General features: G+C 37.4%; 1 protein-coding gene across 8 annotated transcripts in view; it reads right to left on the minus strand.

Moving 5' to 3' along the window:
* CDKL5 (cyclin dependent kinase like 5) overlaps positions 1 to 21,627 on the minus strand; it is a 134,444-nt gene that overhangs the window by 19,675 nt on the left and 93,142 nt on the right. For all 8 annotated transcript variants that reach the window (XM_069002741.1, XM_069002749.1, XM_069002775.1 and 5 more), the window contains 6 exons: positions 18,270 to 18,459; positions 15,132 to 15,212; positions 10,709 to 10,869; positions 7,414 to 8,440; positions 3,962 to 4,067; positions 1,806 to 1,929 (listed from right to left, as the gene is read on the minus strand). In XM_069002741.1, coding sequence (XP_068858842.1) covers positions 1,806 to 1,929; positions 3,962 to 4,067; positions 7,414 to 8,440; positions 10,709 to 10,869; positions 15,132 to 15,212; positions 18,270 to 18,459 — 1,689 coding nt within the window. The remainder of the gene's footprint in view (positions 1 to 1,805; positions 1,930 to 3,961; positions 4,068 to 7,413; positions 8,441 to 10,708; positions 10,870 to 15,131; positions 15,213 to 18,269; positions 18,460 to 21,627) is intronic.

Raw genomic sequence — 21,627 nt, forward strand, 5'->3', positions numbered from 1 at the left:
TTTGGAGCAAGGACTTAAATGTAAATGTCTCAAAGTTAGTGAAGGGCCTTTCTCACTAGGCCATATTCAGCACCTCTGTGGTCCTTTCACTGTTTTAACAAGATGAAACAGCTTCAAGAGAATGTACTGAGGGAACCAGACAATGTGCTCCAGAATAACCTCTAACTTCTGGTTTCGGGCATTCACTTGTTTGATCTAAGATCTTAGTTCAAGCCCCTGGTTTAAATAACAAAGACCCTGCACTCAAGTTCACATTCTAAAAAATAATGCTGCCTCCAAAATATTTGTTATTTTGAGAGTATCTCTGGTTTTGACTGGCAATTCCATCCTGGAGCTGAAGAATCTTCACAAAAAAAGGTTAGTGGATATCAGCCAGTTCCTTCGAAAAGTTCTGGGTTTGGTAATTTGGCATTATAAACAAAAAGCATACTTCATAAAAAAAATTCCCAACCAGCTCTAATAACATATGAGATTTTTAAAGTTCAGAGTTAAAATAACATTACATGTTTCTTTGCAGTCAAGACAACATATTGCTGAATGATATATAAAGCAGAACAAGATTCCAGTTGTCTTATGTTATATGCAAGATAGAAAGATCCAGATATGAAGGAAAACAAAATACGTAAAAGGGTTCAACAGTAGGAATAAATACCTTATTTAGCCACATAAGCCACAACATAAGTACCACCTTTTTACATAAATGACCGGTTTCCTCAGCTAACTTCCAGAAAATGGATGTAGGTGGAGCTACTGAAGGACAGGAAGCAGACTCTAGTGAATCAGAGCAGGTGAGAAGGGTTCTGGAGTAAACATCTTCTATTACTGACATAGGTATAAAACCTGAACACAAGCTGAAATACCAACTATCCACCACCCACCACCCCCCTTTCTCTTTTAAGCACATAATTCACTGGCTATTTATGTGAAAACACAGGAAGGCAACAAACCACTGAAACACTTCTTTAGATTTCATGACCTTATGGCCCTTTCAGAGAGAAGTGTTTCAAACAGTGGTACAAAGCATAGTTGAACCATGCAAATGTATGCAGTCCATTCCTCCCACCAATCCTTTGAAGCTCCATCTGCTTATTTTTATTCAATGTGCTTTGCTGTGATTTAACAAAGTATAAGAGTATTTTAGAGCCAAAAAGCTCTCAGAGAAACAAAATTAAGGTAATTCCCTTTAAGTCCTGCAAAGCTATGTATATGCTGTCATTTTACTAGCATAATTAAAGTTAAGTACTCTATGTTATGTAATGGAGCCATGTGATGCTTTTAATCTTTTAAAATCAATATACACCATTAAGATGTTGCTTAGTCCATTTTCCCATAGAATGTATTCATTTCCTTCTGTGTGTAAACAAAAAGAGCAGCGGTCCCCATTGTAGGGTGAAAATATTCTTCATTAATGTAGTCCTATTTTATATATGTAAACATGCATTTTGATATTTTTTCCACTTGTCTGACAATCCATGCTTCTGTAATCCACAAACTGCTATACATACTACACACACACAAGCACTCTGTACTACCTTTAACTGAAGACTAATAGCGGGGAAAAAATTGTGAAGGACTGGACAAAAGTATATAAACTTTAATGCATTCATGTTATGGGTGCAATGAAGTATTTCTTGCTGCTCAAAAGGGGATAGAAAACATGCCATGCTATGCCAGTATAGTTGAAGGAAGCAACTAAGCACATGGACAATTGCAAATCTCAAGAAAAGCGTGAGGTTTTTTTCCTCCTCTTAAAACCACTTTTTTTTCTGGCCATTCTCTACATGTGTGTGCAAATTACAACTCACCAGGTATCAAAGGTGGTTTGTCTCTTGGAGTGGTTTGTCACCGTGGTGCTGTCTGCTGGTAACACCGAGGCTCTGTTTGACACATTGTTTTCTATGTAGGTACTCTCTGGACGCGGAGATGGAACTGAACAGAGAAACAGCAAACAATGGCCACTGAGCTCTGCCAAAAATCCCAGCTCCTGCTTCTCTGCTTCCTCTCTACCTCTTACAGGAACAAGAGAGTGAAGACTTTGTGTACAATTGAAAAAAAAGCCGACATTTTGTGATCCTTGCGGGGTTATATTGGTTGTAAACTGAGACCACCATCAGAACTCGGCTAAGTTGTTATTAGATTTGAGAACACTTCTATTTGTAGGGAGCTGTAAGTGTGATTGATATTTAAAAACAGGAAAGAGAATAAGAGGTTGGAATACTGACATTAAAGACATTAAATACTATAGTTTACACTTTGTCTTCACTTTAGACCTTAAAAAAAGTAGTACCCATTTTGGAAAAAAAAAAAAATTGGATTTTCAATGTTACTAGGAGATTATGCACTAAAAATTAAAATATCAAAATTGGATATGATGTATTTTTCAAACAGACATACTGTGGCTTTGAAAACACACAACTACATACAGACTTGGAATGTAAATTTATTAGAATTATGAATATCACTAGAAATACCTGCACTGGATTAAAAATGGACCAGACCCTTGGTCAGCTGGAACATTAATGCAGCATCACATTACACAATCTATAAAACAGAATCTTTAAGTTTTTGTTCAAGCTGTAGTACAAAAGTATATGCTAATAAATACTGATTTAATACAAAGGTTAAAAATGATACAAGTAAGAATTTACCTTTTTCACAGTAACTTGCATATACTATTATCACCAGTTTTGCATATACTATTATCAATGTATTATTTTAAATATAGTATCATCTTCCCAAAGCAATAACTAAGTCCATCTAAAATATATTTGCTTGACAGATACAGGTGAAGAGGAAAAACCCTCTAGTTCATAGTAAGGAACTGAATAAATCCCAGACCTACAGTTTCTGTAGCACATGACTTACACAAAGTCATTCTTCTTTGGAACTTTTGTTTCACTATGTATAAAAAAGAAGGATAATCCACGCCCAATTTTAGGAGCTTTTTAGGGATGAATGAAAGCAATTCAGGATTGACGATTCTTAAGGATTCTCTGTTGTGTTTGCAACAAAAACTTACATTCAAAAGCATCACTCAAAACAGTGCAAGCTCCAATTCTGCTCCCAGGTTTTAATATTGCAGTGGGACGCTTGCAAGGATTGTCAGATTTTAACGTGTCTAAATCAGGTCATCAGCCAAACGACCAACCTGAGAGGATCAGAGGGAGATTTGTGACTCCACTTAAGGTTATTAGGTGACTCATAATTGAATTTCAGCTGACTGGGACTTCTTAAGGTTCAGGGGAGCCCCACAAGCCTCCTAACACTTGCAGGACAGTAATTAGCCTCTTGTCATCTTTTTCAAAACAACTACCCAGGTTTAGCCATGAGACAGCTGCTCAGAAATCATCATCTTTTGTGTGCCATTACAGAACAGTGTCTATTAGTGTGTGTCCATACACAGACATGTTTTATTCTTTATTCTGAACTGGAATTATGTAAGTGTGCTCTTGCTTGTAGGAAATGATGATCTTTAGTAAATCTTAACAAAAGAAATGCCACAGGTTTCAAGCCATGAAAAGCTAGCATTACACTTCCATGCAACACAGTACCTGAAACAGATCAGTATGCCAATGTGCTACAAGTGCATGGGCGTTTAGATAGAGTCTTTACATGAATTGAAAATAAAAATTAAAAATATTAATTGACTGCTTACTTTGGTAATATTAGTTTATTTTGTTAATTTCGCCCTGGTAAATGATACCCTGCTGTACAAGGTAGTGCAGTGGAGATACTTCTCAATTAAAGTGAGCTATCATTTACAAATAAACAATATGGTACCAATGCAGGTTCTGCAAACAGTCTAGCTGGTAAACTCAACCTCTGAAAGTGGAGTAATGATACTTTTTCCAAAAAAATGTTGTAGCTGTTCATGTTAATTCTCTGTATCCATTTCTACTACTTAGTTTATATTCAAAGCTAAAATTCTTGATTGAATTTGAAAGATCCACCACGAAATTACCTCTGTAAAAGCTGCCAACTCTTCTCGGAACAGGGTCATTATACAGAATTCGATTTTCCTTAGTAGATGCTCCATCTTCTGTGTGTGGATCATGATATGCTCCACCCTAAACAAAAGAACAATAAACTATTTAAAATGAAAGACTGCAAACTGATTTGCAGTTTTTAACCAACATGCATAAGCAAGAAAACTCCAAAATTCAGCATACAATTTTCCTTTCATATTATTAATAACTGTCAGTATCAAATCACAGTCTACATGATCAATAATTACTTGGTTGTGCTGCTTGCTTACTTCTTTCCAAAATGACAAGAATGGCATTAACAAAATTTTGCCTCTAAGTTGTAATTTTAAAGACTTGAGTCTGATTCAGGCCCTCAGATTTTCAACGTGAATGAAATCCAGCTGTAACATCTCTGGAGGAATCTTTTACTGGAGGCTTGTTAAATTAATTTCTGATGGAATCTGGTCACTTTGCTACTGGCAAACTTTAAAAAGCAGGCAGGAAATGCATCTCATTTGTGATAATTGCAACACCAAAGGACTATGATCTCTTATCATCTCTTATCTCTTAACATCATTACCTAGAGGTACCAACAGTCTCAAAATCTACTGTATGCAAAATAAGAGAAAGTCTCTGAACTAAGAAATCTATAGGCAAAGTACTTCAGTCAGACAGGATAGCAAAAAGCATATAATTACCTCTAATTTATTCTATTTTCCTGAAAACAGTACTTCCTGGAAGTACTTGGAGTAAAAGTTTAGGTGAGCCCTTAAAAACATCCTTATCTACATAATTTGCCACCAAACATGACACAACCCCACTCTCTTAAATTAATCAGAAGCTGCAATTTTTCCCCCAGTATGGACTGAGCACATGAAATTTAATGCTCTCTACAAGACCCCACAGGAAACTACTGAAATTCTACTGAATTCATACCCCTGTATGAATTGAAATCTAGAATGTTCAAGAAGGACAAAGGTTAAAAACCAAAGCCACAAAAAAACCTAGCAAAATTAAAAACTGGGATTTCAATTCACCGCATGAGTGATTTGCAAAATCTACTTTGCCTTTCCTGGATGAAGATCTGGTCTCACTGTCTCAGAGAAAACAAACTGTGAAACAAAGACCATAACTGCAGCTAAAACAGTACTTCAAATCCCAGTTGGATTCTTCTAAAATTTACCAGATGCTAAAGCATTTGATTAAATTACTACTTGTATTAGATACCTCTTATAATCAGCAGTTAAATTTCAAACATGAGACAGTACTGGCAAATTGTATTTGATTTTCTCCTGCTTAACCCTTTTTGTGTACATTTAGTTTAAATGTAAAAAAAACCTTTAAAAAAACCTGTTGTGTTGAGACTTGAAAAGCCCTAAAACTAAGACTGGATGGGAGTTTTTTCTTGATTCTTTTCTTTTAAAATATGATTTAAAGTGTGGCAAACAAAGAATGTTTTTCTTTAAAAAGACTTGGTAGAGCTAAAAAGAAAATCAATGAGAAACTAGAAACATGGAAATGAGGAAACTTCACAAAATATGAGCAGAGAAAGAAAACCAGGAAAACTGATCAGAAAAAATAAATATGAAAACAGTGAAGAATCTATGAGAACACATATTATTCATGGGTTTTTAGTTCACTAATCCTGAGGGAAGTGAAATTTTCTGACTCCTAATGCCTAAAGCAGAAAAGGGGGAAAAAAAGGTAGGATAGGAAGTAGCCAAAGAATGACTTCTTTGTGAAAATGCCTCTATGAGGCATAAGGAGATTGACAATTTAATTTTGATTTTTTTACTGAAAGCGGTAAAAACAAATAAAAGCTCTGTGAATTTACAGACAGCATCCATTTCAGAAGAGTAATTTTTCTTTCACACTTCTAATGGTTGAAATACAGATTTAAAAGCTTTAAGTGAAGGCTGAAGTTTTAAAAATACTGACTATAAGAGATAAAGGCAAGTTCTTTATCTTGAATGAATAGACTTTCCAAAGCAAACGAAAATGAACAAAACCATAAGCATTAAGATGCACACTGATTTTTCTAACTAAAATAAAAATTTGTCAAGCAATTTTCAAAGACAAAGAATGATCCAATAAAAACAACTGGCCTCTAAATAGTAGGAAATAAAATTAAAATTACTTCAAATTACTATCTGCTGCATAATGCAGAAAATTAACTGAAGTTTACAATGTAGCATGAGCTTTTATTATCAAAAACTGAAATGTTGACATTATTGCCCTTCCGAATAATATCCTGAAGAATAAATAACATTTAATTTGACTGAAATGAGAGACAGAAAAATAAGTACACAGAAAAAAACTGGGTTTGAAATGGAGCTGCTGTAATGCCTTCCAGGTAGCTTTTTAAAAATTATTATTCCACTGCACTTCTGTTATGTTCTCATGTTTGAATACACATATTCTTGAATGGAGGAGATGTCTACATATGAAAAAACGTATCTTTTTTCTCTACTGGACTGAGGAGACAGCCACTACCTGAAACTCTTCTTTTTATGGTACTTGTACCACATTATGTCAGGTACATGTATTTCTTAGATGAACTACTAAGAAGGAAGAGTATTTTAGTTTCTCAGGGTAAACCATAATCTTTGGACCTTAAATATTATTTGCAGCTCTTTGACTTTCTTCAATTTGTCAACAAATCTGAACTAGATGTTCTCTCCTTAGAAGTCAGTCTATCACAGGTGTAGGCATAGAGAAACAAACACTCCTTTTTTGTATTTGTCTCTGCACCATTTTGTTAATAGAGGAATTTAAAGCTCTGAGGAAAAACACAGTCATCTTTACATATCTGATGTGTAAAACATGAGATAATTCAGAAGTGTTGTGTAAGGAATGTAAATCAACACCAGGACCAGCCTGTCCTCTACTCCTTAATTAATGCTTACAGAAGAACACAACCACTGACAGTAACCACTGCAAGGAGTCAATTTACCAGTGGCCACTACAATCTGAAGAAATCTTGCAAGCTTTGATATTTCTCTTGTAAATTATGGTATTTCAGCAATAATGTCCTGCTATAACTCCATGAAACACTGGCTTCAAAAATTAACATTAGCATTCGTAACAGAAATACATACAAGAAAAGTTAAATAAAAACAAATGAGAAAGATAATTAAGCAAAATGATACAGTAAAAATGACATCAGATAATGTAACCAAGGACTAAAAACAACTAATGAATTTTTAACTTCAGAGACAATTTTTCTGTTCTCACATTTAAGATAATGGTATTCATAGTCCAGTTTTTAAAAGTACCTTGAAATATTCAGCCCTTCTGAAAAAAAAGCCTCCAACAACATCCCCATGCCTTACAGGACAAATAAAGAACTTCAAAGAAACAAACAGAACACAGAAAGCAGGCCACTGCCCCCACATGAATTAAGAAGAGGAAGGTAAACCTTCCATAAGAGGCAATATTTTGGACTAACCCTATTAGAATCTTCCGTACAGTCTTCTCGTGATGAGCCAACAGACCTTGTGAGTGACTTATGCTGCACCTGTGGAGATAACAGTTGCAGGCTGTTTGCTCTGGCTGCCATCCCTTGCCCTATGCTTAAGCCACCCTCTGAGCCCTTTGACCTCACTCTGTCCCGGCTCACATACATAGAGTGTCTATGAGGGCGCTGCTGTGAAGAAAAAGGACTGGTATAACCTAGACCATAGGAAAAAGATTCATGTGGAGCAGATAGAGAGTGGGAATGGCTTCCATCCATGTGATCTGGCAGTTTTAATTCCTCCATTGTTTTGGAGTGTCTTGTTGATGGTCTTCGGGTGTCCAGGGTACCCTCACTGCGGTTATTCCTTGCGGACGGACTGAGCATAGTTCTGTTATCACTGTGCCGGGGAGCGCTTGGACTGGTAGGAGAATTCAAGTCCATACAGCTGGATGGAAAATACCTACTGGTGTTTGGCTCTGCAGCTTGGGCCCTGGCTTCAGAAAGGTTGCCCACAGATTTTGAGTCTGTCAGAACTCCATGGCTCTTGGACTTTGTCCGATAGGAGGGACTCTTAGAAGACTGTGGGATGGTATCGATGTAGCTGTGGCGACTGTGCTTGTCGCCGGGCTGCAGCGTCCCAGTTTTGCTTTGAGAAGTTTCCATAAAGGAGTGCCGGTTCTGCTGAGATCTGGTGTTAGACTTCAGGTACTTTGAGCCCGAACCATCAGAACTTTTGGTGTCCACATTAAAATCAAACTCTGTTTTTCCCTTTGGTTCCTTTGGGCTGAGAAGATGTGGCATGTTATTATTTGCTATATCCTTGTTGCCAGATCCAGGTGTGTTGCTTGGTTTTTTTGCGTGCATTGGACTAGGTGCAGGTCCAGGAAGGTTTCCATTTAAAAAGCTTTCATTTGCTGGAAGCCCCTCTTCTCTTGGCCCACCAGCCCCTAGCGTCTGCATATCCTTGCTGTTTGATCTATGGTGTGACTGCAAAGCAGAACTTTTGCTGGCTTGATTTCTATATTAAAATGCATAAAGAAGCATTAATATACCAGATTACTTATTCATGTATTAATAACTTCAAAAAAGTACACTCATTTCAGTTGCCATTTAAACCCACAAAATTTAACTGCAGTAAGATCAAATATTGCCAACTGAGGCACCAGAAGCTCCACTAAAATAAAAGATTTGCAAGCGTTCATACATTGTTGTTTCTGGTTATAATCTGATGGCAAACCCAGCTTTGGTTAATGATTTTGCTGACAAAAACCCTGAAGATATCAAACCTAATCATAGAAATTCCAACATATATTTACACATTTATGCATGTATGTGCGTACTATGTGAGTACATCAGTAAGTTAAGCATTACATTAAGAAAATTAGCTGTATATCAACTGAAAAAATCTTAAATACACCTGGCATATCAAAGGAAGGTAGAACAATCAAATATGTCAGCACTGTCAAAAAACCCTGATACGATCAATGCTCCAGGGTATCTAATGTATTCCTGGTTTGGAGGGGGAGGGGAGAGGAAACCAGGGGAAAAGAGGTTATTGTTCTGATGGAGTGAGCCTGAGTAAGCCCTGTAACACCAAACCCCAAACCAGATCTACCACAGGAACCCAGCTTTTGTGGAACTTGGCACTATCCCAGTTTTTGGCACACTAACTCATTCCAAAGCTGCACCTGAAAGGCTCTGCAACCAGTGATTTGGTGCAAAGCTACTTGGTGGTGTTCTTAACCTCCACTCTACTTTCCAGCTCTTCTGGTTTTGGTATTACAGGACTGAGATATGAGCTGCTTCTGCAAACACTGAGCCTGAATTTTTTAGAGCAGGATTTATTTTCTCGGGTTTTCTGGCAATAAACCAGTTCTGCTTCTGGACTTGGGCTGGCACTGCAAACTAGCCAAGACTGAGCAGTGCTGCAGCTGTACTTGTTTGCCTTGATGGACCTAGGCAGGCTATGAGCAATTAAATTATTTCTGTAGCAAATCTATGATGTAACTCAGATATATTACTGAGGGTTGAAGTGAGTGCTCACTATACCTTTGTTGACCTTTTAGTTAATTATAACTGGATAATGCTAGGCATTTTTATACCTAGGATTTTTGTAGCAACCACTTCCAGTGGTCTAATCATCTATTTCATTATAGTTTCTAAAACTTTAGCAATTTTAATGCCAGTTTAAAATATCTTTTTAGTTAACAGGAAGTATATTCTTTAAAAACTTAAGAGACATGAGTAACCTAGTATTTTACTAGGCAAGCCTTTTAGACAAGTTTCCAGTGGATGTAGGTTTTTCCTTTTGATGCCACATGTCTACTGGTAAAACTTCTACCCTAAGCATCTATAAGGGCAGTGAAAACTTTTGGTGTCTATCTTTGAAAAAGTATAGATTGTGAATGTCATCATCCCCCAGTCTTAAAACAGAGGAGCAATTTTTTCAATCTCACAGGAAGAGCTAAAGAAAAACATGGCCAGGATTAAATGCCTGCATATAGAACATTGAAATATTCTGCATACTTCAGAGGGTGACCTTTTATGAATGCTTTTGTCAGAGCAGTAACACGAGGCTTTTTGTACTGAAGTATTTTATCCACCAGTAAACCTGGTTCACTGAGGTACTGAAACTCATTGGCTTCTCTCAAGCTCTGTGGATCCAGCAAGGGAGCCACTGAGCAAACACATCCTGTTTTGAGGTCAAATAGACTAGACTTATCCATAACTGCAACTGCAGACAAAATTCTGTTCACCTCCAATTTGGAATGTGATCAATGTGCACAGTTTTCAGGACATTCAGCTGCTAAAAATCTGTGTGAACTTTAAACTTTTAAATACCAAAATCTTGAACAGATTTGTACATAAACAGAAATGGTAGCATTCCAAAGAAAAGAGCATTCCTTTGGAATCTTGGGCATCTTCCAAGCCACAAAATTCCTATTGTTCAAGAAAAAGGCTAGCATTTTTTTAAGGTGGATCAGCCAATTATTTTTCTTTGTTATATGCAGAAATGCCTTCAACATTGTCTTTGGTTTGGTTTTTTTCCAAGAAGCACTCAGCCTGATGCAGAAAGTTAGCAAAAATTTCAGCTTGTGTAGCTGTAAATACCGTGTCTGCTTCCTTTATTCAGTGAGGCAACACAGAACAGCATACAACATGTCTCAGTGTGCCTAAGCTGTCAAACAACCACCTTTCTTGCAGATGATGTTGCAGGTGAGCATGATAACAACTCACTCACTGGCAGAGCAAACGTCAGTGGTAACAGTGACAAGACTACATTTACCTGTTAGATAAAGTGTTGGTGTCTGCATGGTAAGGTTTTCTCTTAGCTGACCGTGAAGGTGAACTTCCACAGCGATCCAAGAGTCTTTGGGTTTGAAATGAAGGGTGGTTCAAACATTGCTCTGTCAAATATCTATCTGCTGGATCTAACTTCAGCAGGTTCTTTGAAAAATAAATCCCAAAGTTTAAGTGTTAGTATCTGTATTTATGTTAGCAAAAAAAACCCCCAAAAAACAAACCCCAACAAAATAAAGAATGTTATTGGGATAATTTTTTAATCTCCAGAGTTTCTGGGATTATATGTAACTGCTAGAATAATTTAATGGTGCATTAAACTACACATGAAACAAAATAAACACATATATGTGTTATATGTATATGTTACGCACACATATATGATAGTATGTTTAAAATACAAAGATATCTAAAACTTTTAAAATATGTTTTTTATATATCTATATATGTTTTAAATAGATGTATTTTAAACATACTTCTCAGGATATACCTTACAACATTTCTTTGAATTAAAAATATTCAGTTTACCAGTAATAAAATGCTACAACGAAACAGGCTTTACAAAGAAACAAACCAACTATATGGGAACATTCTCATAAAAAAACAAACATATTTTAAAGTTAGTATTTTTAAAAATACACAAATGTGAGAGTTCTGGGTTTAGCTTATAGGGTTCAAATCCACCCATTCTAGAATTTTTAAAGAATTCTCTAAACTGTTTACAATGCATTCAGAATAACCCTTGCCTTGTAATTCTGTTAGATCTGTTGTGATTCTAAACAAAGACACTTCCTGACATGCAGAAAATATTTAATCACAAAATTGAAAACAGGAGTTTGGGTATTTTGGGAAGTTTGAAAGGTTTCTTGCAGGGAAAGAACAATACAAAGCTTATGTTGGAATATTCAAACATGCATGACTGTCAGCAAGGTTAAAAGTTTGAATGGCTTTTAAGTAAAATGAATAGCTATTTCCTAAGGGTTGTGTATGTTTAAGAGAGAAGAAGTCTATGAGTATCTATGCACGTGCATACACACACACACAATACATTAACACCATATTCAGCCACTTGACCACAAACTGGTTTTCCCTTCACAGGATCCCTGCACTTCAAAATGGAAAATGCTCAGGAAACAAAACAAGTGGCAAATCAAACTCCTATGCAGTTTGGTCACACAGTATGCAGTATCTTCCCTTCTCAAGTGACAAACTGTACCAAATGAGGAACTTCGTCTTTCCCCCTTTTTTTCTGGTGCTCATCACTACAGTGGCTCAAAAGGCCAAACAAACACGAGAAGGCCATGTGATTCCTACGCTCCCCCTCAGAAGAGAAGATGTCCAGAGGCTTCCCTCAAGTGCCTGTACACTAACTTACATAGGCTGGATGACGAGCAAGGAGAACTGCAAGTCCATAGGGAATTACAAGGCTGGGAACCTGCCTGGAATCACAGAGAAAGAGTGCGACAGGGCTCATGGCTGAGGCATGGTCACTGATGGATACAGCTGGTCTCGAAAGGGATGGAGAGGGAGAAGAGTAACACTCCAGATAATTTAGTTCCTGGACTGTATCAATGTCAGCATGGAATAAAAGCTTATCCATTGACAATTTCTAGGTCAGGATTAGAAGGGAAAGCAACATTTAGGATGTTAAGGTGGGAGTTTGTTACCAACAACGCATTGAAGAGCATGAAGATGATGAAAACTCTCTACAACAAGAAGAAAAAGTCTCCTGGTCACAGATCCTCATCCTCACAGCAGACTTCAGCTATCCTGACATCCAGCCTGTGTACATGTTCCAGGAGATTTCTAGACTATAGTGGTGGAACTTTCCTAGTACAGCTGCTGGAGAGGCCAATTCGCCAAAGGGAGGACTTCAGTTTACCTGAGCTGCTGCTCAACAACAGTAAAGTAGTGGTGAGAAGTTTGATCAGAGAAGACACTGTGAGCTGTAGCAACCATGACATGATTACAGTTAGGACTGAAGGAATAGGTGGGAAGATAAGTATCAGAGATAGGACCCACAACTTCAGGAGAGCAAATTCCATTTTATATACGGAATTACTGGGCAGAATCTCCTGAAAAACTGCCACCAAAGGAAAGATGTCCAGGACAGCCATTTGATTTTAAATAAAATTTCTTGAGAGTTCAGGAACAAAGCATCTTACTGTATAGAAGACCAAAAATTTTTTCATAGGTTGAGGTTGGCTAAACAGGGAGTTTCTTAATGAACAAAATGCAAAACAGGAGTGTGTGAGAACTAAAGTGAAGGACAGGATACAAAGGTGGACCATAAAAGAAGTGTATTAGCACAAAGGTTAGGCCATTTCAGAAGGCCAAAGTCCAGCCAAGGCAAATGAAGAACACCAAGGGGAAAAAAGAAGGGGTTCTGTAAGTATTCTCTTTAGCAAACAGATGCTCAGAGAAAATGTGTGTCTGGTGCTGAATGGCAGAGACAACTGAATGACAGGTGACATAAAAAGAGCGTCTCAATGTCTTTTTTTCCCAAGTCATAACATGCAAAACCAGTTCCCAACTCCCTAATGCTTGCAAACCAGCTTGACTTGTGAAAGAGAGTGGAGGACTGGAGCAACAACAAAGCAACAAGGTCAAATGGGTGCCTCTTCATTAATCTAGTCCAGAAATGCTCTCTAAATAGATATATATTAATAACTCACTTCTTCAGCTGGCATAAATTGAAGCGTGGGCTGTTCAGTAATCTAGTAATCAGACCTGAGGTCCCTGGGAATGCAGATAATGAGGAGCACAAGTGTGGACATGTGTCAGACTGTCCATTGTCTGCAGAAGAGACAGGCACACAACAAAGTATGTGCAGCATTTGCAACATGCAACTTAACCACAAGTCTCTTCCATTCTCTTCTTGTAGGCTTCTGCTCATTGTTTAACAAGGTTCCAATTCCTGAATTAAGTAATGCAGGTCAAAAACAAAATATCCCCTCTACAGAATTCCTGACCTTTCTCACCTTGTAGGCAGAAACATGGACAGAAAAGATGAAAAGAATGAAATTATTTGGAAGCCTATGTTTCCCTGAAATTCAAGTGCTTAATTTCACAACTTTGAAATTTTTAATTCACATCATAAGAACCTAAAAGACACTGAGATATAACATAAAATCTAGGATAAAATGAAAACAAACCCTGCCCCATTACATGTAACAATGGTCTTAACACTGGTCTTGAAATTGCCATTCTGCAATATATGCTACTAGAGCTTGAGCTACAGCTAACTACGAAAAAAGTTCCTGTAAATTAGAAAATAGAGGAGAAAGTATAGTGCCAAAACAAGTAATTATATTCCCTGGGGTATCTAATCTTGCAGACTCCTTGAAACCAAGCTAAAAGCTATGTTGACTTTCTTCATAAGGCAAGGAGATTTGAACTGGTTGTGTTGAAGAAGAGTAGAGTAAATTTGGCGGATTTCTTCTGGCTACAATACTACTAAAAGCAAGTAAACACCCAAGTATATCCCAAAGCAGATATCTTTGTTTTCCAAGACAACTGGTGCAGATGGGTTTGGGATCATACAATTCATTCAGAGTTGATTAGCCATATCCACACTTCATGTGCGTCCCATATTGCCTTTAATTCTTGGGTGGTTCTGTGATTCTAAACCTAATTTTGGATACTATGACTTCTTTCTTCAGCTTACTGGGGATGAATTGCTGTGAGGGCTGTACTGCCACTTACCATGGGAGTGTTTCTATAGTACAACAGTAAGGACAACAATACGTGTTCCATACCCAGGAACACTGCACAAACACACAGCACAATGTTTTTGAGGGGAATGAGCTTCTCCTGATTCTTCTGATTCCCCATAAGAAATCTCAGGACCATATCCTAGTTTGGCCATGTGTAACTAGCTGACTTGTTCCACAACAAGACTGAAGAATAACCTAACATACACACTGTATGGAGGTGACAGCAAGCAGATTAAGAGTTTGGATAAAAACCCAAAACTGCCGTGCGTCAGCTTTGTCTTTGACAGCTGTCCACATCCTCACGCTTACCCAACAACTCAGGTTAGCCCAAATACTTTGTGGATGTATCTAAATATGATGGGTTGAGAGCTCACACTCCAGCAGCCAGTGCCTCTGCATGTGTGTCAGTGTGAATGCACAGCCCTGCACAGGATGGTGATGATGCTTTGTCTGGGCTACATATTGTTTTATCAAATCAGTTAAAATTGAACAGACTCTCCTGGCATTTGCAAGGGATATTTTCCTGATTCCTAGGAAATACCAAGCCTTACAACAAACAATGGTGGTATCAAAGTACCTCAAAAGGGAGTTCCCAAGTCCTTCTAAGATGCATTATATTAAGAAATAAAGGTAAAAAGTCACTTACATATTTTCCTACATGTTACAGACAGAAAATAAAAGACATTTTCCTACCTTCATAAGATCAAGCAATACACCACTTAAAATTCCCAAGTATCTTCTCTCTAAAGACTGTGGATGATTGACTGCTGGAAACTGTAAAAAATACAGTGAAAATATACTGATCATATAAACAAAGTAATACATAAATACCATGTTTCAAAAAATACAACACAGTGAATCAGGGCAGGTAATTAATGGGAATCATAAGCACTGAATAAGTTAGTGGTTTATGAAAACTATAAAATATTATAATGAAACAAGTAACTCTTGATGTTTGATAAGTATCTAGTCAACCAAAAAAACTACTCTTGATTATTAGGGCAGCCAAGAAACCACTCTCAGGTGAGAAATTATCAACTTAATTTTTTTTTTGTGGCATCATGATTGACAGGAGGCTTAAAATAGATTCAGAACTAACATAAGTAACATATATTAAATAAAAGGTTAAAAATAGCTTAGAGAGAATTTGAGAGTGCAAATACAGTACTAATTAAATATTAAACATTAACAAACAATTCCCAAACGTCTTTAGTGAAAAAAAGGCAAAAGCTCAAAGGTTTAAGTTTCAGGGTTACTGCTCTGGTCATGCTGCTGGCAACACCATGAGAAGCAGTGCACACTGCTGGGGGCATCCATTATTTTTACTAGTATTACTTTTCATAAATTACATTATGTGAACTTTGAAGAAAAATGGGAGAACATTAGTTTGAATGCTTTTATTCCTAAATAGTCACTGCATTTTTCTTTTGACTTTGCTTTATTTTGAAGTGGTTTACTAACAAGTGAGAATTTTTAAAGTCCAAGTCTGCTATATTGATCTTAAATAGTAACTTAGGTAAACCAAGGCTTCCATGCTTCCTCCAATTTTAACATGAACCAAACTGTAAAATGTTTGTGTCTTCATGTAGAATGACAATCACAAAGAAGCTTCTATATCTAGAATGATCAAGGAAACATGAAAATGTGCTGAAGCTGTGCACAAGCAGCAGTGGCTTTTCACTGGAATTTTTCAGATTCTTCACATAACTTCTTGGTAGAAACAAGTATTTACAGCCCTACATTGCCACTCACATTTTTCTATAAAGTCATGAGCCTATCAGTAATTTCTGATCCCATATTATTTTATTTTCTTATGTCTTCAACATACCCTGGATGTTTTCCTCCTCAAAAGAATTGAAGAGAGATCACTAAATACTCTCTAAACCTCTGGAGTGAGGAAAACTGTGTTATAGTCATATATATGGAGGATATGAATAAAAAGAAAAGACAAAGTTTGCAAATGTGCATCTGGATCCATGCAGGAGTGTTTGAAGAGACTTTTTTTGATCCTGTTTTGCAATATGGTATTCACTTAGGGTAATGTAGAAATTCACAAAGTCTGAGCACACTCCACATCATGGGCTAGTTTCTATCTTGTGAATATCCAGCACCAGATCCAGCTTGTAAGTAATAACTGGCTTGATCACAGCATACCTACTATCTGCTCTGCAACAGAAAATCTTTCACTATTAAGAACTATGCTACATTCACAAAAAATATACTTTTAAGGTGTTTTTACAGCACAGGGTAATTTTTTCTCATGAATTAACTAATGAATATCATATTCCAAACCAGTAATTTTTGTAGTATTTTTGAAGTTTAAACCATTATTCAGACTTCAGTTTTTAAAAATACTCTCTATGAGGAGCCATATGGCCCTGTCGACATCACCATTATCCTGACTTTACAGACAGGACTAAGAAAGCAGAAACACATCTGAGGCCAAGCAATAAACCACTGATCCGGGATGAGAACAGACTCAAAACTCTGAACCTTGTGCTAATCATATTAGGTCCGTGCTGTCTTTTTGAATTACTCTATTTTAAAGTTATAAAACAAAGATACTTCATTCTCATCTTAAGACATCACAGAGCATTTATCCAAACAAGATTACACTACACAACCAGAAATGCTGCAAAATAACGTTGAAGAGGCAGTAATTTATCTTGCTTACAATATTTAAAGCATTGCTTTACTGATAAGGGGTTATAAATTTCTCATGCAAAAACCCCATCCAGCCCACTGTTCTGAACAGGGTGAAATACAAATAGGACCTTGCAAGAAATGCTTGTCTAATAATTTTTTTTAAACCCTCCACTCTTGAAGGGTCTACAAACTTCAACAAGAACTCTTCAGTAAGTTAATAATAAGTTATACCTAAAATAACACCTTAATACCTTAAAGCCTACTCTTTTCTTATCATCATCAGCTAAACCAAATTTATAGCAACTTTTAACACATTTTAACACAACTAGGTCCCCACTCCTTCCTTTCCACATTCTCCCATTTTCTCTTTCTCAGAGTAAAACTCAAATCTTCAGTCTTCAGCACAGATCAGGGCTCCTAAAACCTTCATGTCTCTTTATATAATTTACACTAATGATTTCAGAATATTATCAAGATCATAAACTCACCTTTCCAAGCAATATTCATCAATAAAGAAAGGACAACCAAAACTGAATTACAAGAAAACACGAGTACAATCACTGACCAGGTGTTGTTAAAAGTAACAGAGTTATTACTTATTTATTGATTCTGGTATTTTTTCATATTGCATATCCCAACTTGAGTAGATCTTCACACCAGTGAGTCTCTGTCATTATACTATACTGGCAAACCCTTGAAAGGAATGCTGTCAGTAGGAAGAGCTTTTTTACTCACGTGACTTACATAAACTCCCCAGGAATATAAGTCAAAAGGCAGAAAGCTCTTCTACCATGATAGTAGCATCTATAGCTCAGATTTTCCCAGCAAACTAGCTTGAAAACAGCAGTCCTGAATTTTCCACAACCTGACCAGACAGAGCTTTGCCACTAAACTTTACAGTGCAAACCTGGCAGGGCAATGTGAGGTAAATTCCATGCCAAAAATGTCAAAGAAATGAAAGAAAAATCTTTAAACAACTTTTAACAGGAAAACAAATGTATTTATAATACTCAGTTCTGGTGTAATCACAATTTTACTTTGATTTATGAATGCCTTATAATCTATATATCCTATACTTACACAGAAGCACACCCAGTAGATAATGCACAATGCAAATGAAAAGAACAGTCGTGGCAATGCACACAAGTAAGAAAAGCATGAAAGAAGAACAAAGCTTTCTCTTACCCGCAAACCATGGAAGCGCGGGTTGCTGTAGAAGAGCTTCATCTGCTCGGCTGGCAGTGGGCCTAGCACCTTCTGAATGGTGAAGAGCTGGTCAATCTCACTCTCACCAGGGAACAAGGGCTGCCCGTCACTCAGCTCTCCCAGGATACAGCCGACAGACCACATATCCACAGCCTTGCCATAAGGGGCTCTGTGAAGCGAAAAGAAAATGTTTGTCACGCACTGCCACTGTCTTCTTATTGAGCTGCTTCAACTTATTGGCCATATTTCCCATGGCCCACTTCCTCACAACACAGAAAAATAAACGTTGATATTAAGGAAACTACCTCAAAACCCAAGCCCTCTGTTTCTGCCCTAGATTTCCTGATGTATCTATCATTGCTTGAAAAGGCAGTGATGCCTTTTCCTGGTCTTAAAATCAGGAGTCACACACGGTTAGAAGGGGAAAAGGGATTTTACCTTGGTATTTATTTTAAGGATCCTTAGGTGTACACGTCCAGGTCATATACATCGAGATGTACCCCACCGAGTCTATATCTGTCTTCGTCTTCTGTCTCCACACCTCTCTCTCCCCCCAACATTGGGTATAGCATTATAGGTTTTACTAATTAGCATATCTATCAAAGATTCCCCAATAAGAGGCTCAAGTGAGCCCCCTTCCCCAAGGAACTCTCCCCTGGATGGTTCTATCTTGGTTTACAGAATGTGTTCTGGAGAGGACCTTGGGGTCTGGGGCACACTGATCTCTGGCTACGAAGCTTCTAAAATGTTTTGTCTCTTAGCTTAACAAACAAGTCCAAGAATGTAGGCAAAAAAGCACTAGGAATACAGAAGTTGTAAAAAGGTATAACAGGGGTATAAAGGAAAGGGCAAAAATCTTCATGGCATCAGCAGGAGAGGAATTATTGAGTGCCCCCAGGCACACACTGTTCTTTTTGAAAAATTTTACATACAAGAATAACCTTTTGACTGCAAAGCCTTCTCCACTCACAGTTCAACCACCATTAACTTCCCTTCTCTCTAGGGCTCATGCCTGTATTCTGTTCCTGCATTGCATTTCTTGCTCGATTGTGCTTAATAGGTGGGTAGGCATACTGGGCCTGGCCACTGGGAGAACAGAAATCCTAAGAAATCTTTTTTTTTCAGCATTTATACACAAAAATTTTAATTAGAGAGAAAACAGAGTGCTCCTGAAAACTATTCTTTAGAAAACACAAGAGAGGAAGCAATGAAAGCATCATAAAGTAAGTAATTCCTGTTTGGGAGTAAAGCCACAGGTTGGGGTTTGGGGAGAACTCTTTTTTATATACCCAAATTCTTGCTTGTTGAATTTTTAAAAAATTGTTGTACACCCATATTATTTCAATAATGTCTTTCCAATGTTTAGGTTTTGAACAGAATGACTGAAGAATTCTTTTCATGTCAAAGAAAAAGCATGTAAAAATAATAAAGACTGGAACAAAGATTGAACTGAAAACATATTTCACTGACTCTCTCCTTTTTAAAACTTGTAATGCAATAACTCAAACTCTGTTTCAAGAGATTTACATTACAGCTGGCTTGCCTTTTTCTGGAGTAAGACAGCACCAAGAGCTGCAGGTGACAAATCCTATCCTAAATCTGTCTCCTCCACTCCTTCCTTATGCTGCTGATTAATGATGTTTAGAGAAAGAACATCCTCAAACTAAAGAAAAAATATTTGACTTTTCCCCATTGATTACTCATGATTATTTACTTTGCTTGTAGGGAGGACACTTGGCCAGAGGAACTATAAACCCTTATGGTGATTTGGTTAGGTGAAGGTGAGAAAGCATTTCTAGCTGGACAACAGCCCAAGTGAAACCACAGGCTCACTGAGCTGACCGGGGCAGGACTCTGTGGTAGCTGAGAAAGCTGAAGTAGGACACCAAAATTTCAAGAACCACTTGCCTTAGAGAATGTGCCATGAGACACTGTAGTCTTCTCACAACAACCATCCCAAAATCAAAGTCTGTCCCTCTGGAATAAGACTGCTGACAAGGAACCACCAGAGGCAAAGGAGACTACATCACAATTCTTCTAGTACCACTACTACTCACTGGGGTTCATAATTTGCTTACCAATCCTGCACAGTGACTACCTGTGGATTTGCTGAGGCTCAGTGTTTGACCTTTCTAGGATGCTGCTCCTCCAACCCACCCATTAGGTCAGAATGACAAGGAAGGCCTAGGTTTTTTTCTCAGTGCACAAGGCAACACAGGCGAGAATGTACTTCAAAGCCAAGGATCTGCTCTTAAAATATTCTGTGCAGGTAAAAATCCTGCCCTTTTATTATGACTGTATTGGAAAACTGAGGCTCTGTAGGCAAAACAGTGAGAGTGCAGGTAAAAATCCTACCCTTTTATTATGACAAAGAACGAATACATCCTTATTTGCAACTCCTTTAATACACAGTTTTCTCCACTAAAATGTGAAATGGGGAAAAGGCTGCTGTAGGCTGAGGTACTGTAGAACAAGCTAGGGTTACAACTGAGGGATGGGCTAACACTCCTTTGAGGCACAGACCATTACCTGCCCTTGCCCTCAAGAATAAAGGAAGCTGAATCACAGTTAAGAACTTTTCACCATTTACTCTGCAGTCAAACAGAAACAAATCAGAAAATAACCATTTCTCAAGGCAGCACAAACTGCAACATTGTTGTTTGAAAAGGCAAGCTTGAGACTTCTTTTCTGCTGATTGTCAGGATCAGTCTCCTCAGATCACAGCAGACAAAAAAATGCAAGAGTGACATGGCTGGACAAACGAAATAACTCCTATAGGATAGATAGACTATGCCTCTAGAGAAGCACTATAGTTTATTTCATCTAGCAATTTAGCATGTTTTAAAGTCTACTGGCTTTTAGCAATATTTTGTCATCAAAGGGTACAGAATACTCCACTAACAGTAGTTACCTGAGGGTCTCCAAAGTGAATAGATTTTAGATGTTCTATGAATAATTAGGCAGCAATTTCTTTCCTCTCCTGAAATTTAAGTCTTCAATGTTGTCACTAAACAAAAACCTCTCTGGGACACATTTTAGAAGTTGAAAAAGTAAAACTGTATTTGTTAAAATGAATGTATTTAAGAAACCTGTGAAGACTTTTGAATATTAGATGCTTTTAAAAATAGGCTACATGTAAGGAAAGGGGGAATGGGAAAGATGAATGCCTGGGAAATAGAACAGGATTGCCAAGGAACAGGCATCACTTTGCCAGAAAAACTTGGCTTTAAGAACATACACCAGCACAATTGAAACATTAAATACACAAATCCCCTCCCTTTCTCGACAAGGTAATCAAACAGATTTAGTCAACTGCAAACAGAAATGATTCCTGCTA

The sequence above is a fragment of the Aphelocoma coerulescens genome, chromosome 1 (genome assembly GCF_041296385.1).
Source record: "Aphelocoma coerulescens isolate FSJ_1873_10779 chromosome 1, UR_Acoe_1.0, whole genome shotgun sequence".
In the NCBI taxonomy this organism is placed as follows: domain Eukaryota; kingdom Metazoa; phylum Chordata; class Aves; order Passeriformes; family Corvidae; genus Aphelocoma; species Aphelocoma coerulescens.